The sequence below is a fragment of the Physeter macrocephalus genome, chromosome 2, assembly GCF_002837175.3.
Source record: "Physeter macrocephalus isolate SW-GA chromosome 2, ASM283717v5, whole genome shotgun sequence".
Classification (NCBI taxonomy): Eukaryota; Metazoa; Chordata; class Mammalia; order Artiodactyla; family Physeteridae; genus Physeter; species Physeter macrocephalus.
In genome coordinates, this window is record NC_041215.1 from 101,608,724 (window position 1) to 101,634,339 (window position 25,616).

At 40.5% G+C, this 25,616-nt stretch overlaps 2 protein-coding genes across 4 annotated transcripts in view; both read left to right on the forward strand.

Annotated features, from left to right (window-relative positions):
- Positions 1–5,173, forward strand: part of MARS2 (methionyl-tRNA synthetase 2, mitochondrial) — a 129,925-nt gene extending 124,752 nt beyond the window's left edge. For all 3 annotated transcript variants that reach the window (XR_003677276.2, XR_003677275.2, XR_003677280.2), the window contains 2 exons: positions 4,803–4,901; positions 5,071–5,173. The gene's annotated coding sequence lies outside the window, so the exon portion shown is untranslated. The remainder of the gene's footprint in view (positions 1–4,802; positions 4,902–5,070) is intronic.
- Positions 5,174–5,820: 647 nt separating this feature from the next.
- The window catches only part of PLCL1 (phospholipase C like 1 (inactive)), a 370,265-nt gene continuing 350,469 nt past the window's right edge, over positions 5,821–25,616 (forward strand). Inside the window, exon 1 of the mRNA XM_024124454.3 lies at positions 5,821–6,111. Coding sequence (XP_023980222.2) covers positions 5,869–6,111 — 243 coding nt within the window. The 5' untranslated portion in view covers positions 5,821–5,868. The remainder of the gene's footprint in view (positions 6,112–25,616) is intronic.

Below are 25,616 nucleotides of genomic sequence, written 5' to 3' on the forward strand. Positions count from 1 at the left end.
CTGTGCACCGCAACGAAGAATAGCCCCTGCTCTCCGCAACCAGAGAAAAGCCCGCGAGCAGCAACGAAGACCCAATGCAGCTGAAAATAAAATAAATAAAAAATAAAAATAAAAGAATCCGCCTGCCAATGCAGGGGACATGGGTTCGAGCTCTGGTCCGGGAAGATTCCACATGCTGCGGAGCAACTAAGCCCATGCACCACAACTACTGAGCCCACGCGCCGCAACTACTGAAGCCTGTGTGCCTAGAACCTGTGCTCCGCAATAAGAGAAGCCACTGCAATGAGAAGCCTGTGCACCGCAACAAAGAGTAGCCCTGCTCGCCACAACTAGAGAAACCCTGCACACAGCAACAGACCCAACACAGCCAGAAGTAAAAAAATAAATAAATTAAAAAAAAAAAGTAATACATCATGATGAAAGGAAAGGAGTGCATTAGAGAAAGAAATATGACTCTATATTTTCTTCCAATGGGTACTGTGATACTGACAAGCATTAATGAACTTAATGTCTTGGCAAAATTGGAGGAAGAATCCCCATCACATGCGGATGAATTAGATTTGGGGTTTGTACCTGGGGTGGGGGAAGAGGAGGAGGAGAGACCTAACCCATATTCACTCCTGTATCGAAAGTGTCAGGCATTGGGTGTATGTTTGATTTGAAGAGGTTTATATTACAAAACCATACCTGGAAACAACTCAAGTTGTTAAATAAAATAAATAAAGAAGAGAAACAAGTTTTCATGGGGGTATCATTAGTGCCATTCCAGTGGTACTTTTCATAAATGCCTTTGTGGCTTCTGCATCAGTAGGGAACTTAACCGTGACCTGAGCTCCAACTCCAGGATCTGTGTCAAAGTAAATTAAATTAACACATAGAAAATAAATCAACACTGACTGTCTATTTTTAAAAGACCTTTGCCCTGAACATACAGACTGTTCCCAGACAATTGGCCTGGGGCTCCTGATAGTATATTTTAGCCTCAGGGTCTATGTGGGGTGATTCCTGAGGGGCAGTGTTAATGGACAAACACCTGGGCATTCTGTTCTCATGCAGGTAGTACAGGTTTGCAGCAGCCATCAGACATTGAAGAACATTGTCTGTAATTAGAGATTTCTTAAATATTTATTGTCTTTCAGTACTTGGAAGATTTATTAAACTGGTGAACCTAGATCTATCCTAAACAATTAATAGCTTCTCATTTTTTTTTTTTTTTTTTGGCTGTGCTGCGTGGCTTGTGGGATCTCAGTTCCCTAACCAGGGATTGAATCTGGGCCACAGCAGTGAAAGCCCGGAATCCTAAACAGTAAGCTACCAGGGAATTCCCTGTAACTTCTCATTTTTGTAGGACTGTTATCAAGAAGTGGAGTGTCCTTCTACTTAGAAATGAAAGTAGTTGATTTTTATGTTTTAGTTACTGAAATAGAAGGGATGAAGGAATACCTGTCAAGAAAAGGGAATCTTGAATTTTAAGAGGTTGTATTAAGTTTTGCTTATTTTTCATTGACTTAGCATATATTTGCTCTTCTATAATATTTATACTATAAATTACCCTGAAAATTGCTTTTTCTTGAACTAGCAAATCAAAATGACTACAATGTGTATTGGGGAGCTCTTTGACTGAATATAAGATATATGTGGCTTATTTGAAAATGCTGTACTCACATTAAATGCATCTTTGAACTGGCTCTTAATATCAAAATATTCTTTCTTACATATATGTGGATCACAGGATAAATGTGTTTCCTCACACACTGATAAATCTATCAGCCTTATACTCCATCATGATGAAATAGAGGTAATGCTGGTGTTAAGAGAAGAGGTAGTTGTGCCTAATGTGAGTGGTCCCAGATTTGAAGGAGTGGTTCTTCGGAATAAGTGAAGTCTCCAGGGCCATCGCGGGACTTGTACCCTATGAGAGCCTTGTGTAGTAGAAAGGGCCACAAGCTTCAAAGTCATTGTCTGGGACTCAAATCCTGGTTTTATCACTTGAGCAAGTGAATTGACCATTTTGATCCTATGTTTCCTTATCTGTAAAGTATAGATCAGAATTCTTCATAGAGGATTATCTGGTACATAGAAAGCAGTGATAAGTTCTCTTCCCAACTGTGATTTCCTGGTAATGTATGGAAAGTCTTACTATTCTCACTGGATTTTTCTTAGGCCCAGGGTTCTGAAGTGACTAATCTGAGCTGGAAGGACTACATTGACATACCAGGTCTTCAATTCTGGGCTAGGTATTTTCAGGTTTGCTGCAGCTGGCTAGGTTCCCATCAGTTGTTTTTCAGTCCAATTCTAGATTTCATGTTACTCCAATTTATAAGAATACTTCTAATTTTGCAACTACTTGCTTTGGGTCTGCTCTGAGTTTTGCCCTAGGATGGAATTCCAGGATCCGTGACAATAAGAAGTCCTCAGTGACAGAGCCATTTTTCTTTATCAGAAGTGGTTGTTTTATTCAGTTAGAGGACTGCAAAGGTAAAGATTCTGTCCAAAAATATTTATTGAGCACCTACTCTGCCAGGCATGGTCTGGGAGCTGGAGGTACAGCACTGAACAAAATAGACAAGTTTTTTATGTACATGGAGATTACATTCTCCATTTCAGTGGGGCAGAGACAGGAGGTCAGCGTGAAAGACTATATAAGTAAACAATTCCATGGACAGGACAGTTTATTTACAGTGATAAAATCCTATGAGAAAACAAAACACAATAATATTAGTAACATGGTATGTGTGTGAGGTTGAAGGGGCAACTTGAGATCTGTGGTCAGAGAAGACCTCTCTGAGGTGGTGACATTTGAATTGACAATTTATGATTCTTACTCACATCCCTTCCCCCTCTCCCTCCCATTCGTCCAACTTCCAATTTGCCCATGAAGTGGTTGTCACATTACTTGGTGAATGATTGGGAGACAGGAGTTGTGGGTCATAGTAACTTGGAAAGGGTTTTTTTTTAATGGAGGGTAGGAATATTTATATGGCTGCTGATCCGACCGAGTCTGGCTACACCTTTCTCTCAGTCTTGGGAGTGGGGCCACAGAGTAGAATCTGTGTATGGGTAGGAGCAGGTTCAATGGAGGGTTCTTTTTTTTTAAATTGCAAACATGAATATCGGGAGAAGCCTTCTGAGCTTATGCTAGAGGACAACAGTATGAAAGACTTGATAGATCAGGGTCCAACTATATTCTCAAGGCAGAATGGATTAGACAACAGTCTGAACAGATGCTCAGAGCAAAGATGCGTGTGTGTGTGTGTGTGTGTGTGTGTGTGTGTGTGTGTGTGTTTGCCTTCACATGAGGGTGAGAGAGAAGGCTGCTAAGGGAGAAAAGAGATAAGAGAAGATTTCATTTGGTCATCATCTAGTTGAAACACACAAAAAATTTTGTACAATGCATGCTATACTTTCTGGTTTATTTTTTTGAAGATCACTGACTGTAAATGTTATAAGGTGACACTAATTTTAATATTAAAAAATAATATCAGGATGGTATGCACAAACCATTTACATGGGAAATCCCTTTAAATGATATTAATATAGAACAAGATATTGAGTGAGATAACCACAGTTTTACATTTCTCAGAGGGCAACCCAAGAATGGAATTTTTATGAGAGTAACACAGAAAAATAAAGCTCTGAAAGCAACTGTAGAAGACAGAAATAAAACATAGTAATACTTGAATACCAAAGAAAAAAAGTGATAGGTTAAAATAGGTTATATTTGTGAGTATAGCAAGCAAAAATATTTCTGATGAAGATGAAGGACATGTATGGTTGTTTTAAGTCTGGGTGACCTTCTACTTCCTTCCTCTTGTCTGTGGGTTATAAGGGCAGATCAGTTGAAAGGAAACTGAGTTTCCTCTCCTGTCTTTTACATATGAGAAAGAAAGGAAAAAGCGCAGTTCTCAGAATCTCACTAGAGGGTGGTGTTGGTTCTAAAACCAGAGATTGCTAATCTGGTACATTCATTACCAGGCTGCATTTATATTTAAAGAAAAGGTAAAATCAAGCCTTCTCAGTCTTCCCTAAAAGTTGGTAAATGTCAAGTCTGAAAACTCCCAAGGGCCTCATCGAGTTCTGGCTGCTTGCTGCCCCAGAGGAGCCAGATAAAGTAGTGAAGAGATTACCGGAGGAGTTAAGTGGCAGATTCTAATTTCACCTCTTGCACTAACTAGTGGACAAGAAACTAAAGCTCTGTGGGCCTTCTTCTCATCTGTAAAATAAAAGGGTTGCACTAGATGATCCCTAAATCCCCTTGCATCTCTAAAATTCTGACATTCTAACAAATTCTGGGTCTAAAAGGCTGAAGAATTTCTCATGTTCTTAGTCAAAGGAACAAGTAACATCTCAAATTATAAAATTATTAATAATTAAAATATAATTTAATGTTATAAATAAGGTTTAACAGAGATTCTAATATTACAAAGCCTTTAAATTAAAATGTCAAATCTTCAGGGAACCTCAGAGCCATCCTTTTTTCACCTATCTGAACATTCTGTGGTTAATTTCACTGCCTTAATGCATCATTCAAGGATATCTCTCCTCTTGCTAACTTGCTGGAAATGAGCAAAATATGGTTATATAGGATTATCTAGAGAAAGGAGGTTGAACCATTCATTATCAAATAGGGATGTTTTAGGATAGAGATTAAATCCCCTACCTCACCTTGTGCTTAGCCAACATGTATCATATCTACGCTTTGTGACGAGTCACTCTCCAGAGGATTTAGTTGGTTTGGCTTCCTATTACCCTCACCTCTTTCATCTGATTCCATTTCCTTGTCATATTTATTCACATTGCAGAGTGAACTGAAGACGTTTACACGGAAACTGAAGCAAATTATCCAACAACTGGGTCCCAGTAAACCCTAGTTTATCTCTGCATGGACTTGACTTCTAAAGGTGAGAGCTTGCAATTAACCCCTGATGGTGCGAAGCTGCACTCCGCGTCAGCCCAAAGGCTTTGACCTTAATACTCAACACCCCATTTCCTCCAAATTGCTTTGCTTTGCAAACGAAGGTTTCCTTTCCCCCGCCTCTGTCTCATCCCCGGATTTTGTTGCATCTTCAGGTTCGTTTCGAACATCTAAACTTCCCAAAATACACACGGAGCGCCTCCGGGTGCGCACACGCGCGCTCTCACACCCCACTCGAGTACACAACCCCGTCTGCGTCGGCTCCCGGTTAGAGATTCCATTCTTCGCACTCGGGCACACCCCTCCCTAGTGGGGATTGGTCGGGCCGACCCCCCCCTCGGCGAGGCTAAGCTCCTAAGAGGCCCAGACGCCTGCCAATCCCCACAGGCTGTCAAAACAAGTCCTTCCCTCCCTGTCACAACAGAGCGGAGTGGAGGTCGCCGCCGCCGCCGCCACCGCCGCCGCCGCCGCCGCCGCCACCGCCTCAGCCGCCGCACTTCCTGGGGCCACTGCGCCGCCGTCCGCGTGCAGGTGGCTGGTGCGCCGGGCAGCGGTCTCCGGGCTCCAGCCCCTCTCAGGCCGCGCGCGTCCCGGCCTCGGCGGCAGCCCGGCCAGGCGCCCGGTGCCTTTTGTCTGGCGCAGAGCGGGCGTTTGCATCACATTTCGGACACCTCCCTCTCCTTTTCGCCTCTCCTTCTCCCTCCCGCTCACATCTCCTCACTCCCGCCGCGGTCCCCCCAAGGACTGCCGGCCTCCTGGATCAAAGCCCGCGGACGTCTGTAGTCGAGCGATGTCTCCTCTCCAGAAAGTTGCCGCCACCGCCGCCGCCACCGGGCGGTGAAACAAAGTCTGGCGCGGTCGCCTCCCGGTGCATGAGCGCACCCGTGCCCAGCGGCTGGACTCCGCTGCCGGGCGTGCCGCCTCCCCCCGGGGAGCCCGAAACGCGCTCGGCTATGGCCGAGGGCGCAGCCAGCAGGGAGGGTCCAGCGCCGACAGACGCGGCCGGGAGCGAAGACGACCCCCGAGTGGGCCCGGACGCCGCCTCCGGGGACGGCGTGGCGGCGGCCCCTGGGGGCCAGTGGAGGGACCGTCGCAGCGGGGTCGCGCTGCCCAGCGCTGCAGGGGCCCCGGCGGACGGCGAGGCCGGCCTCCTGGAGGCTGCGCGGGCGACCCCCCGGCGCAGCAGCATCATCAAGGTAAGTGAGGCCGCGCGGCCCCGGGAGCGTGGGTGTGGATGGTGGACCGTGGATGGGTCACGGTCCGGGGCAGGATGTATGGTGTCCGGAGGCCACGCAGGCTTAGCATTGTTTTCTCCCATCTCCTTCATTACCGAACCTTCCTTCCTTGTCCGGAGGTTCCCAGACTCAGTTCTTGGCTGTGAGAAGCAGAAGTGACTTTTTTTTTCTTGACAGAGGAGGAAAAGTTCCGCTCTGCGTCTTTGCGTTTTGATGGATGCTTTTCCTCATCTTCTCTGAAAGTTTCGCTAAGCAGTTGATATACGGAGGAAGGGAGGACTCATTATAAATGCAGACCCGCGGGATGGTTGTGCACTGCTCTCCAACGAGAAGTTAGCTTTTGCCGCACAGTAAAGGAAATGCACAGTTTACCCTCAAGTGAAGCAAAACAAAACAAAACAAAACAACCCAAACCTTCGAGACTCAAACTGTCCTGAGATCCCACGAAGCGTGGGCTTTCCCCGTAGGCAGGCAGAGTTTTCAGTAGCCCCTGCAGCAAAGTAAAGAGCGATGGTGGAGCCCAGAGTTTCCGCGCTGCAGAGGGCGCAACCGAAAAGCAGCCAATCCACCAAGCAGCACCCCGGGTCCTTGTGGTTACCACCACATCCAGGGAAAGCGCTTCTCGACCCCTCAACTACCAGTCAGGGTTTCTCTCCATCCATCTTCCTTCCACTCGGGGCTTGTTTCCTGTTTGAGGTTTCATCTTGGTTGCATGACATCGGGATAAGGTCCCCTGGAAGTCAGAAGCCTTCCACAGGCTTTGGAAAAGGGCCTTTTAGCGTAAATGCACGTGGGTAGTCTTCGGTACATGACGTTAAAACCGATCTTGGTAGAACAGTCAGTCTGAAACTACTTCCATGTAAAAGTAAGCCAAAGATGATAATGAAGGATGGACTTGGAACTACTTACTATTCAATGTACTTGTGTTAATACATTAAAAACCCTTGCTCAGGTTTAAGCTGTGTATACAACCACATAATACGTGTCTCTTTCTCAAGCTCTAAACTGGAGCTCCAAGTGCCGGTGTGGGTAGACTGCTCCCCTAGTCCATCCAGCCAGCTCCAAGTATAGTCTAGGCTTTTCCCCAGTACTGACACATGGAAGTTTAAAGCCAAACAGGGAGATTTCTATATTAAAAGAAGAGTGGGTGGTAGTTACAAATGACTTGTAGTAGTTTCTGTTATTTTGTGACTTTTAGATTATGTGAAAAGAAGTGTTCTATTCTGGGTGTGAATTTGGATAAAAAGGAAATGATCACTTTTTTTCCTTTTAACCCACAGGTCAGAAAGCATATTGTTTTGAATCTTAAAATACCATCACAATTAGATAGCACACATTTTGGAATCTAAGATATAGACACTACACGTGTTGTGTGAAAACAAGAGCCTCAAGATAGTTTAAAATATACCATCATAAAAAGCAGTGGGCTTTTTTGTTGTGTTGTAAAAAATGAAAGTAACAGAGCGTAAGGAATATACAAATTCTTGCAGCTAAGTTTGCAATTTTTAAATTTTAGTTCTGTGCTGGTTGATATTCTCAGAAGAGTCCTTGCTGAGTAATGGTGCCTCTGTTGTTTTGAAGTTTCTTTTTGTGACAAAAAAGGAGGGAGGCAACAGAGTAGCAGCTTGATTCTTTCCCTATTTAATAGTAAAATAAACTTTTAATAAATGACCTTTAAAATTAAAGATACCAGAAAAAGAAGTGAATTATTATTATTATCTTAAACTAGTTCTTATTGAAAAAGTAATATATGCATATGATAAAAACAAATGTTGCAAAGGAGTTTGAAGGGAAAACTCCCAGCCACTCCACATTCCCACTTACATGGTCCACCCCCATAGCTGTTAACACTTTCTTGTGTATCCTTCCAGTAATATTCCATGTATATATAAGCATATGTGTCTGTACTTATCTGTGGTGAACTACTGATGCTGCTGATTTATGTAATAAAGTTTTGCTAGAGTTTACAGGCCTCATATCTTCAGATTTGCTCCAAACATTTTGATGTCTAGAGGGTTGTCTAAGGTCATTGTGGTGGGTCTGTTAATCTTCAAGGATAACCTGGTAGGTCATTGGTGGGTAGAGGTCCTTGGGGTCTCTTCCCAGAGCCTTCATTATCTTACAGTGGGGAAAGAGGCAGTTGGTGGACTCTGTGCCACTCCCTCTCTGAGATCAAGGACCTTTCTGTTGACATCTTGAATCTGCTGCCCCATGGTTTGTTCACTTTAGCATAGTAAAAATGAGAATTTCTAAAAAAGGTCTAGATCATATAAGAAATAAGTAGCACATGTTCTGTATTGAGAAAAGATTGCATTCTTCATAGTTTTGCCAAGAGTTCTTTTTATTTGGCACTGAAACATACACAAAAAGAAAGGCTTTAGTACACTTTATATTAATCAAACTATTAAATGCTGTTGCAAATAGCCTTAGTACAGGGATAATTGATATTCATGATCATAGTTCTGAGCCACTGAAAGATTGTGAATCATCAAATATCAAATTATTTTCAGCTAAATTTAGGTATTGTTTCTAGTCTAATTATTTGACTGCTAATTCTCTATGAACATGGATATTAGATAAATCAGAATAGTACATTCCTCTATCATGCCAGAAAACAGACTGTCTTGTATATTAATAAAAGGAATGTTTTCAGTAAATTTGCCCTCCCTAATTTGTGAAAATATGTGTTTAGTTGAGAAAACAATTTCATTCTGAGTTGATGAAAACAATAGCATTTATCTTTACACATCTTTGGAAAGTCTTCTTTCTATTATAATTATGTTTCTTCCCTTATATGCCCAGTCCTAAGTTTTAAAAAATTTAATGTGAGAATTAAACTAGGTTCTCTTTAACCTGTCCATTTTTTCCCTGTGTTTTTCTGTGTGAGTTTTAGGACAGCATTGATGTTGATAAATGTTGCATGTTTTTTGGTAAGTGCATTGTTATGTACCACAATATTGCAATAGACTCCATCTTAATTGCTTCTTCATGACTTGTGGTTTAAAATTGCTTCTTCATGACAAGTTAGTTACATGCAAGGTTGATAATATCTAAAAATTATGTACTATTGTACATTCAATTATATTTCTACTTAAGGAATTAGACCATTTAACTATCTGGTACTTGATATCAAATTTATACAATTAAAATATTTAACGTATTAGATTATAGTTTACAGCTCTAAAACTCTATAATAGAAATTTTTGGAAACAGAAAGCAGTGTAGCTTATTCCTTATGCCAGATGGCAGGAATTGAGATATAAAAGAGCAGTTGTGGGACTCCCCTGGCCGTCCAGTGGTTAAGACGCTGCGCCTCCAATGCAGGGGGTGCGGGTATGATCCCTGGCTGGGGAACTGAGATCCCACAGACTGTGCGACCAGAAAAAAAAGGAAGCAGTTGATTTGTCTCCCACTATATGTAACGTATTGAAGAGTTCTACTTTTTTCGATTTCCTTTTGATTCTACTTCAGTATGAATTCTTGAGAAGAAATTATCACTTGGATCCCATGGACATAGGTGTGTGGGATGAAGATAGGAGTTGGAAATGAGGTGCTGAGATGTGCACTGAAGCAGCTAGAGTAGTGACTTCCATGTTGTTCATGTCTCTTATTTTATATCATGGCCAGTCTCATTCTGTCATGTTCATTGTGGGGCTGGTGTAGTGAGTTTCTGAGCTGCAGCTTCAAAAATGCACCTTGGGTACCTGTTGACCCATATAAAAATTATGGCTCTCCTCAAAGGGGCAAGGGAAATTTTATTCACTTTTATGAAGGGCTGCCTACTATGAGTCAAGTACTAAACTAGGAGCTTTCATACATTATAATCAATCCTCATAGCAAACTCTCTAAAGTAGAGAAGGGAGGCATGGACAGCTACTGATACAATGTGGAGTCAGGATTCATACCCATGTCTGCTTAACATGAGAACTTGTGGTCTCATGCTGATTATCAGATGCAGAAAGCCCATAATCCGTGAATACTTTTTTAGGTTAGAAACAACATGAACATCTAAGAAAGTGGCATATTCTTCGGCTCCCAGGCTTGTGGGTAAACTATCTTGTCTCAGCTCCACCTCTCCAATTCAGAACACCTGGAAATGGATGACTCTAGAAAGGGATTGCTGTTGCTTTTGTCTTTGGTCATTTTGTTAGGCCTGTACTGTATTTTAAAAGGTAGAGCAGCTTGGCAGATGATCTACTTGTTGTCAATATACGAAAGGTACACCTGTTCTTTTACATCCGGCCCACTTCTCCCCCGCCCATGCAGACAATTGCGTTTGTGAAGGATTGTATTCTCTTTTAGACTGATATATGGGGCATAGGAATATGTATTATTCTAGAGGAGTGATGAAATAGGGGATATTGTGTGGGAGCTCTGAAAACATTTTTTATAGGGACAGTTGTGAAGGGAATTAAGTGTGATTGAAAAATAACTCAAAAATTTTAGACACATTATAAGTTAAATAGGCTTCTGTAGATTGGCGTGGGAATTAATCAGAATTTATAGACTCTTTTTCCTGTAGAAATATGTGTTAAAAGTTCCAAATAATCGACTTATGGGTGAACTTTGGATAAACAACCTGATTGTACAGCGGGGCTGGCCAGCCTTACTGTGTGCAGTTAGTGTGCCTTGGTTGTTTCAGTCGTGGGTGCTCCTCCTGAGGAATGATTCATAAATAGCGTTGAATTTCTTGCGTGGATTTGTTTTATTATCCCAGTAACTTCAGTCAGAGTGTTTACTTTTCCTGAAATTGCCATAGAAACATGGTCACATTTCACCGTAGAAGTGGTTGCTTCTCATTGTGGTGCCTTTCTGATGTGATTTCTTATAGCATCTCTCAAGAGAATTCAGAATAAAATTTTGATAGAGAGCCTTGTCATGTTTTGATGAGAGATTTTAGAAGTATCTGTTGATTAGTGCTTGCTACTACTATCAGAATTTACAAGAATTTTTTTCCTTCTTGGAAAATATATTAAGGTTTAAAAGGTAGACATTAATTGCATAGCCACTGAGAGGTCAAACATACATTGCAATTAAGACTGAAGAGTTGTTTTCCCAGCCTTTCCCCTTTTACAGTAGAGAAAAAAGGCAATTAAATTTTGCACAGTAAAATGTCAGTTGAACATTTATTACCAAATAACACCTCAGGCACCACAGGGTATTATGAGAAGACATCAGGGACAGCCGACTTTACCTTTGGTGCTACTGAACAAACAATCCATTAATGCTTCTAGGTAATGCCGGAGCAACTGGTCAGGCAGCATGCTGGGGAGTAGTTCAAAGAAAGAATTGCAGCAGGCTTCCCTGCTCCCCCAGTGACTGCTCAGCTTTAATAACTGTGAGCATTAAACATAATTCCATTTTCAGGAGCAATGTCTAAACTGAGACCTGTATAAGATTGTACATTAAAAAAATTATCCATCTGAAAATGACTAAACAGAAGTAAGAGGCAGGAGTAAAGTTCCTTTTTGAGTTTTCCATTGGGATCTCAACACTAGTAAGTGAACCATTGTTTATTAGATGGGGAGAGAGAATAATTTGATTACACTTCCAATCTAAATCTAAGGTAATAAATCAGTAAACCTATTACAGTGGAACCTGTGAGTTCTACAAAATCTCATATTTTGATGTTTTCTAATAATGTAAAAAAGGTTTATTTGTAGTTTTATCAAATCTTATTTATCTTTGCATCCCCAGTTAATCTCTGTATCCCAGTTCCTATAAAGGTTATGATAGACAGAATTTATTATAATTAATGAGTATACTAAATTGATAAAAACAATTAGAACTGAATGGTCAAGTTCTATAATGACAACATTCTGTTTTGTTTTAATTCTTGGCCAATGTGCTGTGTATTTCAGCTAACATTAGATGGCAACAAAATTATAGTGTGACAAAGTATTGGAATAGTCCTTTGGATTTAAAATTGGATTTGATTTCTAGTTTAATTTGTAACATTTTATGTGGATGTGTTGAAGAGACATATAATCTAGTTTATTTTCAACAGTACCATTTTAACTTACCTCATTAATAATTAAACTAGCATTATTTTGAGATAAGTAGGATTGTACTTTGTGAGTAGAAAAGAATCATATGTATATTACCATTATCACTCCAGGAAGAAGAAAGGCAAGTTAATTTTGAAAACAATATATCCATCCAAAACAAAACAACATAACAACTAAACTATTTTAGTAAGTGTGCTTAGTTCCCAAAGATTTCTTAATTTGTATTTGTGAATTTATGATACCTGTTACTGGCAAGGATATTGTGTTTTTCTTTAACCACACAACTTTTTTTTTTTTTTTTTTTTTTGCGGTACGCGGCCCTCTCACTGTTGTGGCCTCTCCCATTGCGGAGCACAGGCTCCGGACGCGCAGGCTCAGCGGCCATGGCTCACGGGCCCAGCCGCTCCGCGACATGTGGGATCTTCCCGGACTGGGACACGAACCCGTGTCCCCTGCATCGGCAGGTGGACTCTCAACCACTGCGCCACTAGGGAAGCCCAACCACACAACTTTGTATTCAAAAGTTTAAAATCTTTGAAAGATAATATCTGCTTTCTTAACTCTTTCACACTGACTTGTTCAAAAGCCTGTTAAAAGGTGCTAAATCTATACTAGACTAAGCTCAGGCAGTATGTATAAGTAGGCACACTTGTATCATTGTATGGTACATGTAATGGTTAGAAATGATAGATTATATTCAGAACACCTTCCCTGTGAGATGTTGAGGAAGGTAAATGCACAAGGAAGTAAAAAAGAGTCAAAAAACAAACAAACAAAGAAACCCCTTTACTGTTAGCTGGGACCAAGATTTCAAGGCAGAACTCTAGAAAGCTGGACCTGATCATGTTGTAGGTACTTTTCTCTAAGGCTCAAGTGATTTCAAACCAAAGCAGGCCAAGTACCCTGTGTTCTTAAAGCCCGTATCTTCCATCTCAGATCTGACAGCTGATGATGAGGGTGGGCTGCTCAGGAGCTCACCCCATCGGGCTAGAGAATAAGGAGTCAGCAGGAGGAGAATGTGTTTCCCCTCCAAACCTCCCTTGGCTCAGGCTGGGTTAGGGTCTGGCTCAGGAAAAGGGCAACTGTGTGGGAAGAGTGAATGTAAACTTCCTTGCTCTGCTCCCCTTCAGGTCAGCACGTTGTTGGGTGAGGGGAGAAAGAGGATACCATGCCATGTGCACTGTGACCTTTATCTCCTTTGAAAACTTCACCTCCACAAAACAGAGTCTATCAATGTCCTTGAACTTGCAGTCTTGTAACCATTTGTCATGACTAATTTTTGGAGGAGGTAGTAGGGGCAGAAGTGGGGGATGAAGGTTGGCAGAGCCTGTGCTCCCCCTGGAGACTGACACGCAAGATGCAAAGACATCTTCAGCATTTAGTGAACTCCCCTTTTGAAATACTTTGGAATTATTGATTCCATGCTATAATTAAATATTATATATTTAGATATGTTATTAATAATTAAATGCTTTATTTTAATGTTTAATCTAATAGATAAAACACCTAGTACATCTTGCAGAGATTTTCCGATTGAGAAATTTTCTTATAGTAATAGCAAATGCTTATATAAGTTGTATTATGAGTCTGGCATTGTTCAATTAATGTGTATTAATTCATTCAATCCTCACAATAACCATATAAGTTTCGTATTTTTAATTGTGATTTCCCTTTTTACAGTTGGAGAGATATGACTTGCCTAAGGTCACACAGCTAGTAAATGCAGAGACTGGAAATGGACCCAAATGATCTAGCTCCAGAGGTTGCTTTTAATCTTTGTGCTGTACATCCTCTTAAATAATATTGATTTAAACCTTAACTAGTATGCATGAAATAGAAGACATTATATAGCTACCTTAAAAACTAAGTTTAGCTGACAAATAGAAAAGGAACAATTCTGAAAACAACTTTGGGAAACTCTGATAAGGAGTCTTTGATTATGTTTTTTTAGCTTCTTAACCTTTCATGTAAAATATCCATGACTTTACAATAATATCGTACGCCACTTTCCCTTGAGATGACTGGAACTCCTCTTAGTACATTTTTACTCTTTTATCAGAATTAGCATCTTTACCATGTAGCAAGAATTTATGATCCAACTTTGCTGTAAATTACACAGGCTAATTAATCAATGCAAACTGATATGATTTATTTTATAGTTTTTATAGTTTGATAGTTTTGTCTTCCAGCATCAATAAATCAGTAAGGAGTATCTGAGTTTCCAATCCAAGGAAGTTGGAATTTTGATAAGTGGTAGTGGATATGATGCTTTATTATTAATATTATTAATATTTCTTCCCAATTACATTTGAGGTACGTGAGTTCATCACACATATGAGGAATATTTGAGGAATTCCATTAAACTGAAAGTCTGTTTAATCATTTAATCATTTAATTCCTTTTTTGGGGGGTGGAAATTCCAAAAATAAAAGGGAAATTTAAATATGTGAGTATGTCATGAAATTACTGTGCTTGTGGCTACTTTATTGTGTTGATGGTAGTGAGTCCATTCTGCTATGCAGAGATACAGATGGCCAAATCGTACCCAGAGGTTTGTCCCCATCACTTGGAGACTGGCCAGGTGTTAAAGGCACAGTCAGCTCTCTTGTTGAAACACTCCTCATATGTCAGGTTTAATTACCTATCTGCCGTTATATTAAAGTATTGAAAGGACATAGGACTTTGGCTTTTTCTTTCTCTTGTCTCTCTCTCTCTCTCTTTTTTCTGTTGCAGCATTTGCACAGTAAGGTGTTTAGTCACATTCTCTTAAAGTGGAATTTTTTTGGGGGGAAAAAACAATAAAGCTTTCCCCAAACATCTGAAATTTACAAGAAATAGTTACAAGAAATATTTTTCCTAATACCTTCTCATGTTCAGTTAGTATGGAACCTGGTTTTGTGATAAATGCAGTGGTATGTATGTGTGTACACACTTAATGCTAGACACATTGGAAGTCAGAAGCCTCAACCGCAGGTGACCTTTTTTCCCCCAGCTTTATGTCCTACAGCTGGAATGATGGTCTTTATCCCAAGACATGTTTTTTATGAAAGTAACTGAGTGGGCTATGACAAGCCACACTCAGAAATGTTAGCCAAACTCAGAAAAGTTTGATCAGAAGTTGAGATTTTTGTGGTTTGGGGAGAAGAGAAAGAGGATCAATGTGTGCTAAAGAGAATGGAATTGGATGGGACCGTGTTTATAAATGGACAAAGTAATGCTTCAACAAATAGCTCTCTACCTGGATCATTCTGCCAGAAGCTGTACATTTGGGAATTCAAATTTTGGGGATTTTGATGGCTTTTTGGTTCTTCTGGAGAGTCTTTTAACTAATTAACACCTCACACCTTAACACACCTAATAGTGAACACTCAGCTTAGGGCCCTTTGAGCCTAGAGATTCCTGGGAAGGATCTAAGAGGGACTGGTCTAGTTTGTTGGTGGGAATGCATGGCATTAAAGACAAGTTTTGTCTATTTTTCTGTTTTTCTAGCCCTAGCCCTAAGAAAGTCCAAGGAAATTCTTCATAGTTGCACCCTTAGCATGACAGGGTCACCAATACAGAGAAATGGCTTCTGGTAAACAAGATATCATAGAAGTTGGTGTAACAGGATGGAAGTAGTTGTGAGTGCTGGAATTAGCCATCACAGCTTAAAACAAAAGACTCTAAGATTCCACAAACTCAGGGGACCGTGAACTGTTGTGTTCAGCCACCATTTCCAGTCTTGCGGAGAGGCAGCCTTTACTACTGCTCTTTTCCACCCCTTTTCCCCAGGCTAAATAAGCGGAGGACTTTGAGGGAGGAGGTAACCTTGGAAGGGGGTTATGGTTTCTGAAGAGAGCCTGTTCCTTCCACTTTCCTCATTTTGGGTGGAAGATCTCATGACCCTTTCTGAAGTTGAGAGAGAAAGGACTCAAGAGAATCATGTGTAAAGACTGGGCAGGTAATGGTGGTGGCATGGAACAGTTCCCCTCTCCACCAAGTCTCCCTGTAAGTTGGGACTGATGCTCATCTCTTCTCTGGAAGATACTGAATTACCAGACCGTCAGAGCCCTGATGCCATCCTGATTGTGGAGGAAGATGGCCAGGCATCTTGCTGTGCCCCACCCAAAGAACCCATCTGAGCATAGGGTCTCTAGTAACAAGAGGCTGGGGCAGGGGCTGGATAAGTGGTGGGATGAAGAGGTCAGTGTCCAAGCCAGATCTCTAAAACCAATATGATGAATGTGCAGGAAGAAGGGCACTATGGAGAACCATCAACTCCACATAGTGTCAGCATTTGCATGCCTCCCTCACAGAGAGAACCAACAGTAAGTTCAGTGTTAACCTGAGGAGCAGAGAAAGCCAACCCGTGGGGCCTTCAACATCCCTATGATGCCATCTACGGGGAGACTGTGGCCTTTCCTATGCCTCCTCCAGCCCAACCCTAGAAGGGAAGGGTAGGGAGGAAGAGAAAGAGAGAGGCGGGTAGACTAGACCTACCCCCAGCCACGGCAACTACCACCACCATTTTAGCTCGCTTTGGGGGCTATGGGATGGAAAGAGGACCTTGAATTGAACATGAGATTGAAGTTTTAAAATGAATAGGAAAGAGTTTTTAAGGACTTGAAAGAACCCTTCTGATAACTGAAAGAGACTGAAACATTGTGGAATCTGAGTGAGTTGAGTTATTAGTGGTAACTGGAGTACCCAGGGGCAAGGGGAGATCTGAGATGGCATAGTTGGGAGGGAGCAGTTGTGGGAAATATAAAACTCACTTGTTTGTACTCCAGCAACTTAAGACTGCTTAATTATCCAATTACATTATTATAGAATTGGAGAGCTTGAGATCATTCTTTAATTCTACCCCTTCACTTACCAAGCACGTCTAAGAATGGGAGAAGGATGGGAGAGATGGTCCACCATCACTCCCATTCTTCCAGGGAGCCACTAGAGAGATTGTTTATGACACCATGGATAGGTTATGGAGGCTTCTTTTACAATTTCATGATATAGAATAATAACAGGCACGAACATTGTCAAGATCTTACATTATTTTTAATTCTTACAAGAGTCTGGCAAGACATAGCTATGGTTATCATTTCAACCTTACAGAAAAGGAAGCCAAGGCTCTGTGAGGTAGAGAAACTTGTTCCAGGTCTCACATATATTAAGTCTGTGTGTCTTTGGTAGGGTAGGGGTGGGGGAGGGCAGAATTTTTTCCTCCCTATTTTCTTTACCCCTCAAACCTGCAACCCCCAGTATCCCAAATTTCCAAAAAACAAACAATGATTTAAGAATACGTTGATCTGGTTGCACGGGGCCAGTGTTAAAACTAAGTTAAGGTGGTTCAACCCTGCATTGTTCTGCAGTGAAAGCAACCACCACATCTACTGTGCTCAGGGCACATATTTCAGTTAAAAGTCAGAAGGATCTAAGAAACAACAGTAGATTTGAGGGGATTGTTTTGGCATACCTTCTAGATTGCAGGTTTAGGTTTCTTACTCTTCAAAACCTACATTTTAGAAACCCTAAATGTTAGTTTTCTATTGTTGCTTTGACAAATTATCATAGTGTCTTCAAACATAAATTTATTATGTTACAGTTCTAGAGGTCTGTAGTCTGAAATGGGTCTCGCTTCGCTAAAAGCAAGGTATTGGCAGGGCCGTGTTCCTTTTTGGAGGTTCTAGGGGAAAATCCTTTTTCTTGCCCCTTTCAGCTTCTAGAATCTGCTGCATTCTTTGGATCACGGCCCCTTCTGTTTTCAAAGTCCAGCAACAGCCAGTGGAGTCTTTCTGTCTCACACCACCTTTAACCTTTAGTTTTTACCCTGCCCCGTTCTAAATCTCTGTCTCCCTCTTCCACATTTAAGGATTCTTTTGATTACATTGGGTTCACCCAGATAATCCAAGATAATCTTCCTATTTTAAAGTAGGTTGATTAGTAATCTTAATTCCATCTGTAATCTTAATTCCCCTTTTGCCATGGAACCTAACATATTCACCGGTTCTGGGGAATAGGACATAAAGATCTTTGGAGACCATTATTCTATCATGTCCTGGTTTTAGAACTAGGTCATTGTTGTAGTGATGATTTTTTTCCCCATGCCAGATGAATTTTATTAGATTCTTTAAATACAAATATAATTTGTTACCAATATGAACAGTCCACTGGATTAAGATTTAGGATTTTGATAGTAGTGTTAATAAAAAACAATTAGTTTATGGATTTTGTGAACATTTCATTTCTAACTGCATCTGCATTTTTACATGATATACTTTTTTATTTTTTATTTTATTTTATTTTATTTTTGCGGTACGCGGGCCTCTCACTGTTGTGGCCTCTCCCGTTGCGGAGCACAGGCTCCAGACGCGCAGGCTCAGCGGCCATGGCTCATGGGCCCAGCCGCTCCGCGGCATGTGGGATCTTCCCGGACCAGGGCACGAACCCGTGTCCCCTGCATCGGCAGGCGGACTCTCAACCACTGCGCCACCAGGGAAGCCCCATGGTTTCAGTTTTGACAGTTGAAAATGACTTGAACATTTTATAGGACAAGTAGATGACTAAGGTAGATTTTTTGTCTTATTCCTATAAGGATCTTGGTACTATGACCCTCGAAGGACTGTCTCTGTAGTTTTCTTCAAGTACTCTTCTTCTTTTATAATTTGGGTGTTTTCCTTCATAAACTGTTCTGTTTCTATCTTCCAGAAGTGTATCATTGGTGGTACAAACAAAAGCATTGTTTGCTTTAGATGGCTGGCTTGACCTACATCAGAATTTTAACTTTCACTGTTAAAAGTCTTTATTAAAAGAGGAATTTAGCTGAGAATATTTATATACAAATCTCTGAGCCTTTGAAATGAGGGAGTTCATTCTCCATATTTATAAATACTTGCATTTATTGGGAAGCTAAGTTGCTCTATGAAACATATGTTTTCTTGAACAAGATAGAAGTTTATTTCTCTAATAAGTAACACTCCATAACTAGGCTGTTTCTTCTGAATCAGGTAAGTGGCTCTAATCCATAAAGTAATTCAGGGATAGTTTCCTTTTGTCTTCCTTTTGACCATCCTTTAGGATGTTGTTTTGTCCCTATGATTAAACTGGACCACAACCACATCCCCCTTCTGTCCCATAGGAAGGGGGAAAAAGAAAGTGGGGGGCAAGCAGTTTGCTTTTAAGGAAGTTATCTGTAAGTTGCACATATCACTTCTACTTTTATCCCATTGGACTGTTAGCGATATAGCTATACCCAGCTGGGAAATGTAGTCTCTATCTAGGTAGTTATGTGCTCAGCTTAAAGTTTAGGAGATTCTTATTAGTAAAATGAAGAAAAAGAGACTGTAAGTTTTGTTAAGGTTAAAATAGTTAGTCACAGAATATATTCTTAACTGGAGAAGGAATCAAAGTGTTTTGTGATATGAGGGAGTTAAACATGACTCTGATATGTTTTTAGGTTCCCACTGTTTGATCTGGTTAGGGCAACTGATGAGAACATGGCTCATGTGCTACTAGGTCCTATTCCAATACCTGTATGAACCAGTTAACTTCAAAATTATGTTTCACAGGCATGAACCACACTTTGCATCCTGACTTGCAAATTCATACCATATGTGAAATACAGAGAAACCCCAAACAAGGACAATCCAGGATATCTCGAGTAACTACCGTGTACCGTACATGGTGGGAAGGAATCTGATGGACTGTCTTAGGTGAGCATTTGGAGGGTGTCAGGTGCATAACTGCACTAGAGTAGGAGCCTCTGTAGATGTGGGGATAGTGGCCTCTAGTCAGCAAGGAGCTCCCTTTCTTACAAGGGAGCCAATTCCATTTTCAGGCTGCTTTTGTTGTTTGAAAAATTCTTATGTTGAGCCCAAATCCAATTCTTCTCTGATGCATTTCCTAGTCAGTCCGATTTCTCCCTCAGGAGCTAGAAAGAGTAAGTGAAATACTCATGTGACAACTCTTGACATAGTTGAAGGGAGTTATATGGATGTCTCCTCCCACACTCCCACCATAGTAGTGACCCCTGACATTTATTGAGTGCTTACCATGTGCCAGACACTGTTCTAAGCACTTTACATGTATTAACTAATATAATTCTCACTAGGTTTATGAAGTGGCGGATATCTACCTTGTTTTCACAGATGAGGAGATTGAGGGACAGGCAGGTTAAATAACATGCTCAGATTCACATAGCAAATAAGTGGTATGTTCTGATTTGGCAGTGTTCCGTTTAAAATGTTGTTCCTAGACTACAACATTGGTTACAATACTAGGGGCACTGTGGTCCACTATAGTGGACTGTTTTACCTCCATTTTTCTGGAGGCTGTATTTCTATGAATATAATCATCAGGGGAATTTTCTTTCTGGGGAAAAAAAAAAACCAACATGTTCCATTGACAGCAGTTCAGCAAGTTGTCTTTGTATTCCAGATGCTGTGCTTCTGAATTTGGGAGGATCTGATGGGTTGAATGAAGCCAGGCTTGATATGGCAGCTGCATTCAGTTTAATATGATATATAAAGGCATTGTATTTTTCTTAAATAGGGACGTAATTGGTAAAAAAAATAGTTAAGATTTTCTTAATAGCTGTGTGAAACAATGGAGGTAAATTGGGATTAGAGAATGACTAGAAGTTTCCAGAATTAGGTGCTAAGTCTAGGAGGTAATATAGCACTGCCTTTAAAAGGGTAGGCCCTAGAATTGGACTACCAGAGTTGGAATCCCGATTCTCTACTTATTAGCTCTGTGATATCAGGCATGTAGCTTAATCTCTTTGACCCTCCTTCAGCTTCATTATTGTAGTAGAACCCACCTAATAGGGTGGTTGGGAGGATTAAATGAGAGGAGTCATGTAGAGTGCTTAACTAAGTACTTGGCACATAGTAGACAGTCAATAAATGTTAGTTGTTATAACTTGGAAATGGAAAAGATAAAATCTGAGACTAGTGTTGAGGTACAAATAGTCAGGACTTTTCAAAGACATAAAGGAATAAAGGAATCATTAAATAAAAATAATTCTTAAGATTTTGGTCACAGAAGACTTTGAAGAGAGTGGTATCTTTGAGTCATGGAGCAAAACCTGTCTTGTGGCTGTTGTGTATAACCTGATTAGGGTTGGGGTGTTCACCTTTCTAAAGTGATGGGAACTCCACTGTCTCTGCTCACAGTCTTTGGAGTTGTAGAGATTGGTTATCATTGTTTTTTCTCTGATTTCTTGCAGCATTACAAAGAAAAATGCACGGAAACTTTGATTTTAATTGATATAGTCAGTTATTAAAAAAGAAAAAACAAACCTGCCCATCCCTACCAAAAAAGTTCTGTAAACCAACCAGCAGTGTTTCTAATTGTTACCCACTTTACTCCTTCTTGACAAGACAATTGCACAGGTTTTGCTAGAGGGTCAAGTTTGTGCAAAGATGGGTTTCAACTTCCTCAAATTCTAGGGTAAAAGACTGAGCTATATGTGAAAGTTCAACTTAGTTCGGCAAATGATTTTTAAGTACTTACTGCTTATGACACAGTGCTGTGTGCTTGGCTTTGATTATTCTCTTGTCTAAAAATCTCATAATAATGAACTTTTTTCTTGCTACAAGTTGATTGAAATTTTAGAAAAAGCTCCCATAACCTCCACCTTGGCACTTACTCAGCCTTAAGGGACACTTAAAACTTGATAAAGACATCTATTAGAAATAGCTTCCTCATTAATTTAGCTAAACCTTTCACATTTCAATTTCACTTTACAATTCAACTAAATCTTTGCTTTTATTAAACAAAGACCTCTCACAGCTAATTACTTCCGAATCCTTTTTTTCTCCTGGAATTAGGCTCATTTTGGGAAAGTTTGTGAATATAAACAAAATGTGAATGAAAACTTGACTCAAAGTCTTAAAAAAATCATGTCTGACTCAGACTCAGGTTTACAGTGTGTGTAAATTTGTTTTCCTTGTTAGATTGTAAATTCCTTAAAAGGAAGAACTCATTCAAACCTCTCAGTTTGTGGTCTCTAAAAGAGAGGGTATAATGCTCTGTAAAAATGGGGACCTTGAGCTGTGTGACACTTCTCCAGTTGCAAACCATTCAGAAGAGGACTTGGAGAAATGGTGGAGCACAAGATGGAAAAAAGCCTTGGTCTCTTAACCACCATGTGGAAGCTTATCTCCTGACACTTAATGATTGGAGATTGGCTTCCTGGCAACTGCTAAGCAGGCTTGACATTTAAAACAGACATAGCCATGTGGCTGACAGGGTCTTGGTGCTCCGGCCTGGTGTCAGGCCTGAGCCTCTGAGGTGGGAGAGCCGAGTTCAGGACATTAGAGCACCAGAGACCTCCTGGCCCCATGTAATATCAATTGGTGAGAGCTCCCCCAGAGATCTCCGTCTCAATATTAAGACCCAGCTCCACCCAACGGCCAGCAAGCTCCAGTGCTGGATACCCCATGCCAAACAACTGGCAAGACAGGAACACAAACCCACCCATTAGCAGAGAGGCTGCCTAAAATCATAATAAGTTCACAGACACCCCCAAACACATCACTGGAGGCGGCCCTGCCCACCAGAAAGATAAGATCCAGCCCCATCCACAAGAACACAGGCACCACTCCCTGCCACCAGGAAGCCTACACTAGCCATTGAACCAACCTCACCCGCTGGTAGCAGACACCAAAAACAATGGGAACTACGAACCTGCAGCTTGCGAAAAGGAGACCCCAAACACATTAAGTTAAACAAAATGAGAAGACAGAGAAATATGCAGCAGATGAAGGAGCAAGGTAAAAACCCACCAGACCAAACAAATGAAGAGGAAACAGACAGTCTACCTGAAAAAGAATTCACAGTAATGATAGTAAAGATGATCCAAAAGTTTGGAAACAGAATGGAGAAAATACAAGAAACATTTAACAAGGACCTAGAAGAACTAAAGAGCAAACAAGCAATGAGGAACAAGACAATAAATGAAATTAAAATTTCTCTAGAAGGGATCAACAGCAGAATAACTGAGGCAGAAGAACAGATAAGTAACCTGGAAGATAAAATAGTGGAAATAACTACCGCAGAGCAGAATAAAGAGAAAAGAATGAAAAGAAATGAGGACAGTCTCAGAGACCTCTGGGACAACCTTAAACACACCAACATTCAAATGTTAAGGGTCCCAGAATAAGAAGAGAAAAAGGGTCTGAGAAAATATTTGAAGAGATTATAGTTGAAACTTCCCTAACATGGGAAAGGAAATAGTCATTCAAGTCCAGGAAGTACAGAGAGTCCTATACAGGATAAATCCAAGGAGAAACACACCAAGACACATATTAATCAAACTATCAAAAATTAAATACAAATAAAAAATATTAAAAGCAGCAAGGGAAAAGCAGCAAATAACATATGACGACCTTAAACACACCAACATTCAAATGTTAAGGGTCCCAGAATAAGAAGAGAAAAAGGGTCTGAGAAAATATTTGAAGAGATTATAGTTGAAACTTCCCTAACATGGGAAAGGAAATAGTCATTCAAGTCCAGGAAGTACAGAGAGTCCTATACAGGATAAATCCAAGGAGAAACACACCAAGACACATATTAATCAAACTATCAAAAATTAAATACAAATAAAAAATATTAAAAGCAGCAAGGGAAAAGCAGCAAATAACATATGACGGAATCCCCATAAGGTTAACAGCTTATCCTTCAGAGCAGCAAATAACATATGACGGAATCCCCATAAGGTTAACAGCTTATCCTCCAGCAGAAACTCTGCAAGCCAGAAGGGAGTGGCAGGACATATTTAAAGTGATGAAAGGGAAAAACCTACAACCAAGATTACCCTCCCCATCAAGGATCTCATTCACATTCGATGGAGAAATTAAAACCTTTACAGACAAGCTAAAGTTAAGAGAATTCAGCACCACCAAACCAGCTTTACAACAAATGCTAAAGGAATTTCTCTAGGTAGGAAACACAAGAGAAGGAAAGACCTACAATAACAAACCCCAAACAATTAAGAAAATGGTAATAGGAATATATATATCGATATTAGCTTAAAAGTAAATGGATTAAATGCTCCAATCAAGAGACATAGACTGGCTGAATGGATACGAAAACAAGACCTGTATATATGCTGTCTACAGAGACCCACTTCAGACCTAGGGACACTTACAGACTGAAAGTGAGGGGATGGAAAAAGATATTCAATGCAAATGGAGATCAAAAGAAAGTTGGAGTAGCAATTCTCATATCAGACAAAATAGACTTTAACATAAAGACTATTACAAGAGACAAAGAAGGACACTATATAACGATCAAGGGATCAATCCAAGAAGAAGATATGACAATTGTGTATATTTATGCCCCCAACATAGGAGCACCTCAATACATAAGGCAAATGCTAACAGCCATAAAAGGGGAAATCGACAGTAACACAATCATAGTAGGGGACTTTAACACCCCACTTTCCCCAATGGACAGGTCATCCAAAATGAAAATAAATAAGGAAACACAAGCTTTAAATGACACATTAAACAAGTTGGACTTAATTGATATTTATAGGCTATTCCACCCAAAAACAACAGAATACACTTTCTTCTTAAGGGCTCATAGAACATTCTCCAGGATAGATCATATCTTGGGTCACAAATCAAGCCTTGGTAAATTTAAGAAAATTGAAATCGTATCAAGTATCTTTTCCGACCACAGTGCTATGAGACTAGGTATCAATTACAGGAAAAAAAAAATCTGCAAAAAATACAAACACATGGACGCTAAACAGTACACTACTAAATAACCAAGAGATCACAGAAGAAATCAAAGAGGAAATAAAAAAATACCTAGAAACGAATGACAATGAAAACTCGACGACCCAAAACCTATGGGATGCAGCAAAAGCAGTTCTAAGGGGGAAGTTTTTTGCGGGCCTCTCACTGTAGTGGCCTCTCCGGTTGTGGAGCACAGGCTCCGGACGCGCAGGCTCAGCGGCCATGGCTCATGGGCCTAGCTGCTCCGCGGCATGTGGGACCTTCCCGGACCAGGGCACGAACCTGTGTCCCCTGCATCGGCAGGCAGACTCCCAACCACTGCGCCACCAGGGAAGCCCTAAGAGGGAAGTTTTTAACAATGAAATCTATCTCAAAAAACAAGAAACATCTCAAAGAAGCAACCTAAGCTTACACCTAAAGCAATTAGAGAAAGATAAACAAAAAGAAAACCCAAAGTCAGGAGAAGGAAAGAAATCATAAAGATCAGATCAGAAATAAATGAAAAAGAAATGAAGGAAACAATAGCAAAGATCAATAAAACTGAAAGCTGGTTCATTGAGAAGATAAACAAAATTGATAAACCATTAGCCAGACTCAACAAGAAAAAAAGGGAGAAGACTCAAATCAATAAAATTAGAAATGAAAAAGGAGAAGTAACAACTGACATTGCAGAAATACAAAGGATCATGAGCAATTACTACAAACAACTCTATGCCAATAAAAAATGGGCAAC